Consider the following 10,571-nt stretch of genomic DNA (forward strand, 5'->3'; position numbering starts at 1 on the left):
TGCTCATCTGTCGGCCAGTATATACTGAACAATCCGACTGACCGACGCAAATCAAGTTCTTGTAAAGAAAACTTTATACAATAGTAGCCAAAGTTTTTTTTTTTTTTGTTCTTGTTTATAATAAAGTTTTGCTGGTAGTATTTCCTCGCCATAAATTTTACGAAATGCAAGAGTACAATATATTCGGCTGTAACCGAACCTAACCCTTCCTTACTCATCTCGGAATGCATTTGACAGAAAAATACAAGCTTTGTATAAGAGAGAAAAACTTTGTTTAGGATTGCAGAATGTTTGACAACTTAGCTCGTTTATTACTGTCAGTTCGATAAACAGGTGACTTTTGTAAACAAAGCTGACTTTGAAGGGCCTCAACCTCCCATGTTTAGAAGTGTTGAAATTGCATCTCATTCATGATTTTATGAAAATATATTGGTCTTTACAAAACAGTAGGCATTAGACCCTAGGTTCATCAAAACAACTACAAAACTAGGCGCGCTGAATTCCACAAATGTAAAAATAGAAATTTGTCTCCTGGATATATCAAATACATAACTTCGATAGTAGGATCTTTCGTTAGTTAGTAGGAATATTGTAACGTTCCCACTTACCTTAGCTTGATTTAACACTTTCTCTAAATAAGCAAATTTGAAATTTCAGCGGGAACTTAAAACAAGAAATTGAATGATGATTGAAGAATCGCGGTTTTTGTTTTGAAAGTGGAGATTTGTAAAACAATTACATTGGTGATAGAACTTAGAATGTATGTCATATTTGTTTAATGATGAGTTTATGTTGTTGTTGTGTTAATTTAAAATTAAATAAGCCGCACTTGCGCAAGTGTTTCTAATGGTACAAATAACGCAGCATTATTTTTATTTGTTTTTTGTTTTTGTAAAAATTCAGCCCTTTGTATTTGAATTTGTTACGGATGTTTATTTCTTTGACTTAATTTTCTTAAGATAGAATTCCAACTCTTTGCCCTCTAGGATGTAGCCATCAGAACGACCACATTGACCTGGACGAGATGATACGCAGGCTGCAAAATAAAAAGAACACATATTATTACATATAAACAAAAAAAATCATTATTGCTTTGAATGGAGAATAGAATCAGAGTAACTATGACAAGCGAAATCACGCCCAACAGGCTTGCATCGCACTTAAAACAAGTTTGATACAATAATGTTGTTGGATCGCTTTAGAATTTAACATCATCTGGTATTCACCGTTCTTAAAGCAGTGTGTATATAACAAATAAACTCACCAAGGATACGTCCAGAGATGAACTGATCTTCAAGAGCGGCTTCTACTTTGGCGAACTTTTGACGTTCCAAGTATTTCTTCATTACTTTTTCACTGCGCTTCTTGTTCAGCACATCATTCTCATCTTCAGTTTTTTGATGTTTGGGATTACGTTTGCGTCCCAAAGGCAACACATAGTGCGATTCATACCATTGACGGAATGGTGTGGCGTCAATAACAACAATGGTGTTCTTTACCAAAGTTTTGGTACGTACCAACTCATTATTTGATGCATTGTAGACTACATCGGCAATACGAGTGCGACGGGCAATACCCTCAGAAGCCCACGCAAAATTACCGGTTTCCAAACGCAAAGCCCGGAATTTGGTGTTACCACCGCGTGTGCGGACTTTGTGGATGCGGGGTGCCCCAAGCTAAAATAAAATAGAGGTGTATTTTAATAAATGTTTATTAATTTTATTAGGAGAATTATGAGTCTTCATCCTATACTAATCAGTAGTCCGAACATAATAATGCGTTCATCAAAAATTGTAAAGCTCCATAGGAACTAAACGCGCTTACAGTTAACATATAAATCATCATTTAAAAATTTTGGGCATTGTAATTCGTTGAAATCACAATTCTTTCCAATTTAAAGCAAAAACTCCTAACCCCTATACATATATAGATTTACATACCTTGGTGTTTGCAGCTGGACGACCCAACTCGAACTTGCGCTTCTTGCGAAGCGACTTGCGTTTGCCACCAGTGGCGCGGCGCTTGTGAGCACTATCGCGGCTAATACCTGGAAAACAAAAAATCCAGTCAGTGATTTCACAATCAAACTATACAAATTCATAAACTATTTTCAAGAAAATCCTCCTACTATCACTTTAACGCTGCAGCCATTAGCTTTACTCAGGTCAACATTTCGACACAAGCATTTTTTCACATAATTCAGTTTCCAATTTTGGAAATAATTGTACTACATAATTCTTCACTATCATATAGTTGAAATAAACACAATTTGCTGAAGTTTTCACATTTTAATACGATGATGTTTAAGGATTTTCTTGAAAATCTTAGTCGATCGCGTTAAAGCCGAACTCACCCATTTTGAGTAGAAACAGAGAAGGAAAGGAAGCAAAGAAGAAACTCAACAACTCGTGTCAAAAATTCAGAGATGCATCGTTTGACAGCTTATTGTAGTAGAGTATCAAATGAAATTTGACATTTCACTGCAACAAAAGCGAAACATTACATAGAGTTTATATTCTTATAATTTATAATAATTGTACCGTACAATTTTACAAAGATCGAGAAAAACACCGAAATATAATAATATTAATAACCTTTAATTTTAAAAAGAGTATAGATATGTATGTGACATTTCACCAAGGGACTATCGAGGATATATTATGAATACGGAAAATTGTAAAAATATTTATGCACGCGTCAATTTCCGGAGCTGAGGATTTTTTGTGAATCTCCTAAAATAGTTGTAGATTTATTTTGCATATATTGAATTCTTTAGAGAAAAGGCAGCTATCTACACGTTACAGTCAAATCTACAGTATAAGCACAGGAAAAGATTTAAAACCAATCTTTTACCGAAAACTAAAACATAATATGAATAAGTAAAATCAATTGTGGGCATGGAAAGAATATAATTAATATAGGAATTTATTTTTAAAAGTGCTTATATTCTAAAATTTAATTTGAGTAAATTTTAAATAAACTCCAGGTTTCTTCCCCTCGATATTTGCCTTATCAATACAACACTGTGAATTCTACAACTTTCGGACGATGCCAGAAGGAGAAGAACCTATAGCCCAACGAAATTTCGTAGAACTGATGGCAAAAAACGATGAAAAGCAAAAGTTTTTGGAATTTGTAAAAACAGCAGCTGTGAGTGAATAATTTTACGCCTTTAAAGCAAAAATAAAATATAAATACCCAAATAATATAGAAAAAGGTAATTGAGTTTGAAAATTGAAATTGGTAATTATTGCGCGGAAAGGCGTACTGAAGATACAGGTAAAAATTGTTTACAATGAGTTATTCGTTTTTCAATTTCGCAATATGAAAATCGTGCCCGTGAAAAATGAAATGAGTAGTCACAAAGCCTCAGTTGAAAAAACAAGACTTAAATTATAAAAGAAAAGAAATTGCAGAACCTAAGTATTGATTATTCAATACGAATACTCTGAAGTGGATATTGACGTACTTGGGCGAGTGTACGTAGTGAACATCGTATGAAAGCAGTACCAATAAGAAACGAAGGCAATTTATTTTCGTAATATTATTGGATCTGTTTGTTAACCAAAATTTTACAGGAAAGGAAAAAATTGCGGAAAAAAGCCAAATGACGCACAGTCAAGTGAATAAAAAAGTAATCTTGAAAAAAAATTATAAGAGGCGGATAAATTATATCCTCAAAATGCACGTACGCCGTCAGTTTGCTCTTTAAATACAAAAAAGTACGTTCGCAGTAGCGATTTGTTGCGTATACTCCACGTAGTTTGCATACAAACCTTTATAAACATCATAGTTGTTGAGCAAATATCTTTCTCAATACTTTTTCGTGTGTTTAAATTGTACTTTCAAAATTTTTTACTTGTCAAAATTTCAGATCTTCAACATAACTATTTTATTGCATGTTATTAAATATTCAAGAATATTTCATATATTTTGTCAATTATATAAATGTTTTTCTTATTTTACAGAAAGGACAGAAATATAGTAGCGTTTGGATCGAAATTACAGAAAAAAATTGAAAAGTACAATTAAAAGATATAAAATTGTGGCATCAGAAAGAAGCTTCAAATATGGCGCAAAGTTTCAGTTCTGGAGGCTCGAATGCTTCCGGAGATAGTGTCGGAGGCTTTGGCCAGAATACTACGATTACTAATGCTAGTGCCAGCGATATTATTTACAATAAGAACGTCACCCAAAATAGTGGTGGCAACGGAAACGGATTAACACCTGAAGTGAAGGAGATCTATAGGTAAGCGATATTCACTTAGAATTGTGTGGATTACGCTAAAACAATAGAAACCAGAATAACATATTTTTTACATTAAATTAAAATGTAGGAACAATTTTAATATCATCGTTGATTATCTTCTTGAAATGTCTTTAAAATGCATTTTAAGTATAAATTCTAATTTCATTTTATTGCATAAGTATATGTTTGCATGTGTGTAATTATATATACGTGAATTTGTGTCATATTATGCTTATCAGTTTGCTTTGTTTTCCGGTTTAACAGACCCAACGTTGTTTCGCATAATGAATTTTGTTATTTGCACTAATTTGTAAGATTTGGTGTTCTCTACTGCTCAATAAAAGAATTCGCGGGATGGTTATGCACAAAAAAATAATTTTATTTTCAGGAATTTGTTATTAAAATTCGTATTTTGTTAAGTTTATAATTTTTTTTTTTTATAGATCTCTTTACATTGTTGCCAAACAACTGGACGATGAAAAGAAACACATTAGCACTATTTCTCAATTGTTTCAACATGATTTGGAGGAGAAGCGTTCTCAACTGGTTCAGCTTTGCAAAAAGATTGTTTTCAAGGACTACCAATCAGTAGGTAAGAAAGCTCGTGAAATCATGTGGCGCAAGGGATATTATGAGTTTATCGCTTACGTGAAGAAAAACTGGCACAAAGAATTAAAAGACACCACCCAGATGAGTACGCAAGATAATCTATTAAAAGTGGAACGTTTTCTCTGCGCTGGAATATCAAATTACAAACGAATGGCAGCTCAAATGGAAGAGATATATGATCTTGACTTAAAATACTTAATTGATTTTAGTATTATTAGTGACGGCTATTTGAGTGAAATCGATCATAAACAAACAGGGGAGAACAATGGCACTGACGAGGTTAGTGCTGCACATCCAGTGGATAAAAGTTTGGAAGCAGTTTCATTTGCTCTCGATACTATACATTCATCACTGTTGAGTTTAGGCGATTTGCACCGTTACTTTTTGGACTTTCGCATTGACACACGCCTAAAGGTTACTAAACAACAAGCTGCCAAATATTATTTTGAAGCATTCAAATTGAATCCGGCAATTGGCATGTCCCAGAATCAATTAGGTACACTCTACTATGGCCAAAATCACGATTTGGATTCCATCTATCATTACTTATACTCCTTGGTTAGCATTGTACCATTTGAGTTAAGTGAAAATAATGTGTGTAAGCTTTTTGCCTCTCATGCCGATTACCTGGAAAAATTGGATCCAGAGAAGATAGAATTTAGTCTTCAAGATTTCTACGCTCGCTTTTATTTGATTGTGGACATATTCTTCTTCGATAAAGAAGTGCCCGATTTCAACTCTCTTTGCCACTGTGTACTTGTAGACTTGCGCAAAGTGCTCTGCTCTAAAGCGTTTACCATCGAAGAAAGTTGCATCTTCAAAATTGTCTCGATACTATTTTTCTGCTTATCTAAGCTAAAGATGATAAACTCTCAAAAAGTTTACTCGCTAAATGCTTTCTTAGTAGCTGTGTGCTCCGATCTAATGGATGCATGCATCGTAAATCTAGAGCAAACAATTTTGACCAAATCTGCCGAGAATGAAGAATTCCATGAAATGTATTCAGATAAGTTTGATGAGTTCAATATGGTGGTGCGCAAGTCACGCAACGAATATAAAAATTGGCTTGTTACTATCGGCGAAGCTGACAAAAAAGAGAAGAAACTTAATGCTAAACTGTCGTTGAAAGAATGCTCATCTGATTCGCGTGACAGTCAAAACTCAAATGACGAATATGCCATCAAAACTCAGGACAGCCATAAGCACACCAAAATTGATGGTGGCGCCGAAAAGAATGCCGACCCCATATCTACGCGTTCGAGCGATGAAGCGAAAGAGAGCGATCTTAAAACACCGTTATCGTGCAAGAGCAAGAAGAAAGGTATGAAGCTACGTCGTCGTAGACGCAAAATTGCGCAATCGGATGATAGTTCGTGTTATGACACCGAGAGTGATATGGATACCGACTTTAGCACAGACGATGAGGACTACACCGATTTAAGCTCAAATTTTGACACCGATTTCAGTGACATCGAAGCCGAGCCGGTGGCTGATGAACGCGAAGAGGCTGATGAAGCAGGTATGTTAATGTTTAATACTATGAATAAATTAACTGCATACTAATATAATTAACTATTTTGAATTTTTTGTCAGACTTTGGCAAGCAGTCAACAAAATCAGGAACTCAGGAGCAAAATGCGCTGTGTTTAACTTCGGCAGCTTCCAAGGAAAGTTTGACTTCCAATGAAGGCGTTGGTCCGACTTTCTCCGACAATGAAGATATCGTTATTGAAGAGGAGAAAATTATTTATCCCGATGAACAACAGGCAACGCTGGCAAAACAACGCACTGATTCGCAGGAGGTTGATAGCGAGGAATTACTGCGCAGTTTTGAGATATTGCAGATAAATGGTGGTGGCTCCCTCAACTTCAAGAATACCGACAATGAGGAATCACTACCGGCAGTACTCGAAAATAATGAGAAGCATCCAACTGTCGAAGATGTCAACTTCAATCCGGGCGAACCGCCAAAGAAACTCGTTTATCGCAACAAGTATACAAAAATTAATCCAAACATAATAATTGAGTTTGCGCGCCACGAGCCAACCATGCGTGCTTTGAAAATTCTATACGATTGGTTGCGCATCAATCATGAAATACTCTTTGGCTGCTATCACTCCAATCCGGAATTCATACACAAGATTATGAAGCTGCTAAATTACTGCAACATCGACATATTCACACGTAAAGTATACTTTGAACGTGAATTCCTCACAACACCCAATGTGCGTACTCCACTCGGCGATTTATTTGATGTGCGCGCCAATGTGCCATTGGCAGAAGATTTCGTTTTCAAAAATTTCGACATCTTCCAAGGCACCCAACTGACACTGGATTGGGAGACAACCATACGCGAACATGTCACACCCGAAGAGGAGTGTATTTTGCGTATTTTCAAAATGGTGGATTTCGGTTTCTTTATTTGCAAGCAAAAGAAATTCAATTATCGCTTCTGTGTAAAGAGTCGCCGCTTCACTGAGAATGCTAAGAAAAAGCGTGAGGAGAAGAAATCGTCCTCACGTCGCCGTGAGCGACGCACAGTGAAGAATGCAACACGCAAGCGAGCCGAAGGACGCACACGCCGCTATTCGGATCGTAAGAATGGCATCGTGCGCAAGAGTTACACCAGCAATGAGGAAAAAGATACTGTTGAGGAATGCAAGAAAATGCCGCGCAAAGGTTATTTGCGCAATCGGAATATTGAAAAGTCGATGACAAGCAATAACTTCGGCGATGCTGGTGGTGGCGGTGGTGGGGGCACTTCCGCTTCCACGACCACCAATAGCGCGATGTGTGACAAAGTTTTGCTACAATCCAGCAGTGGCGCTGACGAAGAACGCTCGGAGGCTATGTCGAAGAAATGTGAGATGATGGGCAAGCTCTGGCTCAAGAATGAAGTCGAAACACTTGAGGAGGAGGTGAGTGTTTAAGAGCAGAGAAATAATTTCATTCGCATAATAATTCATACATTTTCGATTTAATTTTAGTTAAGAAAAAATCCATTAAACATCATCATGACCCCATTTCTAGTTGTTGATGCTAAAGCTTTGACTGAATATAACGGCATAGTTAAAAATCTGGTTAAAACTAAGAAGTTTATTGTACTCATACCGAATGCAGGTAAAATTATATATTTTTGTCTTTTGTACTCCGGACTTGTAATAAGCAATTTTCATTTAAGTTCTGAACGAGTTGGACGATCTGAAGAAACGAAGTGAAAATGCACGTAATGTCATACGTTGGCTGGAGCAGGAGTTTAAGCATGGAAATAGACATTTGCGCGCACAGCGTGATAATGAGAATTTGACCCTTTCCTTGTTGAAAATACCACGAAAACTAGGTGAGCCATAACATCAGCTTACTTACGACAAAAACATCTTATCGCATTATCATCATAATTTTTCTCGTTCCAGATCGCGACGCTAGCGTATTCTTGCAAATTGCACAGTTTTGCAATCATCTTGTTGCCAATCATTCGGATCCCAAATCTGCCGAATTCCAAAGCAATGTCATCACATATTTGTCTGGCGATTCACTGCATGAGAAACAACGCAATCAAACAAACTTTAGTTTTACTGGCATCTTGGATACCATACCTGTGCGTTACGAGCAGATCTCTAATTTCTATTCGAAATTCAAGGCGAACAAAAAATGAACAAATACACGCTGCAGGAGCAACGCCTGCGTGGAGCGTTTTGTGTGAACTCAAGATCATAAAAACTAATGAAGAGATGATGATGATGATTAGGGAAGATAAAGAATAAGAAGAGCTTACGAAGGATTAAGGATCTATGAAAACGAAAAACAAAATCAAATCAATTCAAACCAAACCAACAAAAACAACACAGATAAATTCCAAAACGTGAATGATGAGTGAATTTATTCAACGCAATAACAACAAGGGCGGCGGCAGCCATAGAGGCTACAACAGCGTTAGCAGTAGTAGCAGCAGTGCGGCAGCATCAGCAGCAAAAAAAAAAAATTAAAAAAAAGCAACTTTAAGTGCGTACGAGCAGTTAGAAAACTTTAAAAGCCACAATTACAACTTTATCCAGTTTATTTGAAAACCACTACGACGATGGATAGATAGGAAGGTGAAGATTATGGCGATGAGTGACGGTGATGACAAGTCGGTGTTGTTGATATGGCAATTAAGGAAGATCGTGTGCAAATATGACATCAGTAGCAAAAGCAACATGCAAAGAAAGCACGGTAATATATGTAGTGGCTTTGAGTATTAAACTCGACGTTGGCAAAATATTATTTGTGATGGCGATGGTAGCGTGCCTTTGGTGAGACGACTAGGCGATTTTTGTGTTTATATTGGCGGTATGTTTGACATTGCGTTTAGAGTTGAAACATTAACAACTGCATTATAATTCTATATAAATTTCGAAAACAAAATTACATTAGAACATAATTAGAAGAGAAATTAAAAACAAATCCCGGCAGGAAAACCACATCACACATTTGACAAATTTTTGAAATCAAAAAACAACAATTCTACAAAAGGAATTACAACCACGATATGCAATAATCACAGTTTCACATTCAATATTTTTCCAAAATTTTTTTTTTTTCATTAAATATTTTTCTAAATTTCCGTTTCGCTTTCAAACTTTTACTAAACAAACGCCCTTTCATTCAGCTCTAAATTCACAACACAACTCTCTTCAATCACTTTATTTTCTTTGCTTTCACTTAAACTTTGCCCAAATTGTGTCTCAGTCGCCTAATAGCAGCCACAGTTTGCCAGTTCGACTCGTATAAATCGTGGTATCGCTGAACCATCATTTTCTTTACCGATATATTTTAAGAGCTGTTGCAGCGGAAAGCTCATTTGCATCACATTTCATTGCTATTAACAACTTTCGATCAGCAGCTGTCAAAAGTCAGCTGTCATTGTTTACATTCATATATGTTTGTGTGTGCGCGTATTTTCTACCATTCGCGAGAAGCAATAACAAAAGTACGTTTTTGGCGTACACAAAAATGCCTCAATAAGCTTCTTTAATAGCTTCTACTAAATCCATTACATGTGTATAATGCTGTAAAGCTTAGGGAATTCCGCTTATTTGTGTAGCCRCAGCCTTTCGCGACGTACTATCTCATGTAAGCACGACAGTCTTCGAAATCTTCTCTAAGTGTAGGAGTATATTTGTGCTTGAGAGCATTTTTAATTTCCGTTTTTTGCTTTATTCCGAAAAATTTTGCATCCAGGCGTGTACTTGTGTCAAAGCCTATATCGTAACGAAATGTAAAAGAAAATTTTAGACTACATTGATTTAAAATTTCGAACTGCCATCGAAATACAAATGTTCCATATGATAGTTTGTTTTTCCCGTTAAGTCTGCGATGACGTGGAATTGAAATATGTCGTGTATTTAGGTTTTTCTTTTATGTTTCGCTGCGTATTTCAGTAAATTTTATTAATTCAAATTCAGTTATGCATATACATAACATATTTGTAGTCACGTATGTACATACATAAGTATAGCATACTGTTCTTGGGTTGCCGTCTTCAAATTCGCTTGTTTATCGCGTAGGAAACAAGCGACGTTCAGATTTTGTGGCGTTTAGAAAATTATTGTGAAGAAATGTATACTAAACTGTCGCATCGCAAATTAATTAGATTTTTAATATTAAATTTTCATTCAATTCAATTGCATAATTCAACATTGTTTACCCTTAATATCTGGTTGTTAATAAACTT

The 10,571-nt window shown here is 35.9% G+C and overlaps 2 protein-coding genes across 4 annotated transcripts; one reads left to right on the top strand and one right to left on the bottom strand.

Moving 5' to 3' along the window:
• Positions 1–753: 753 nt before the first annotated feature.
• On the bottom strand, positions 754–2,440 carry LOC108968133 (40S ribosomal protein S8). The gene is made up of 4 exons (XM_018931931.1): positions 2,354–2,440; positions 1,941–2,047; positions 1,265–1,676; positions 754–1,036 (listed from the first exon to the last, which is right to left on the bottom strand). Exons 1-4 carry the CDS (start codon positions 2,355–2,357, stop codon positions 933–935), a joined length of 627 nt encoding a protein of 208 aa, XP_018787476.1. The 5' UTR covers positions 2,358–2,440; the 3' UTR covers positions 754–932.
• A 387-nt stretch (positions 2,441–2,827) lies between these two features.
• On the top strand, positions 2,828–10,551 carry LOC108968132 (protein SMG5). 3 transcript variants are annotated; one of them, XM_018931928.1, is made up of 8 exons: positions 2,828–2,879; positions 2,987–3,217; positions 3,969–4,249; positions 4,693–6,377; positions 6,452–7,776; positions 7,846–7,978; positions 8,040–8,198; positions 8,272–10,551. In XM_018931928.1, the coding sequence occupies exons 3-8, from the start codon at positions 4,071–4,073 to the stop codon at positions 8,511–8,513; spliced, it is 3,723 nt and encodes a 1,240-aa protein (XP_018787473.1). In that variant the 5' UTR covers positions 2,828–2,879; positions 2,987–3,217; positions 3,969–4,070; the 3' UTR covers positions 8,514–10,551. The 3 variants fall into 3 exon arrangements, with proteins under 3 accessions (XP_018787473.1, XP_018787474.1, XP_018787475.1); XM_018931929.1 differs by having other exon boundaries at positions 2,987–3,150; XM_018931930.1 differs by lacking the exon at positions 2,828–2,879 and having other exon boundaries at positions 3,207–3,279.
• Positions 10,552–10,571: the final 20 nt, after the last annotated feature.

This window comes from Bactrocera latifrons, unplaced genomic scaffold (genome assembly GCF_001853355.1).
Source record: "Bactrocera latifrons isolate USDA-ARS-PBARC rearing strain unplaced genomic scaffold, ASM185335v1 scaffold_203, whole genome shotgun sequence".
Classification (NCBI taxonomy): Eukaryota; Metazoa; Arthropoda; class Insecta; order Diptera; family Tephritidae; genus Bactrocera; species Bactrocera latifrons.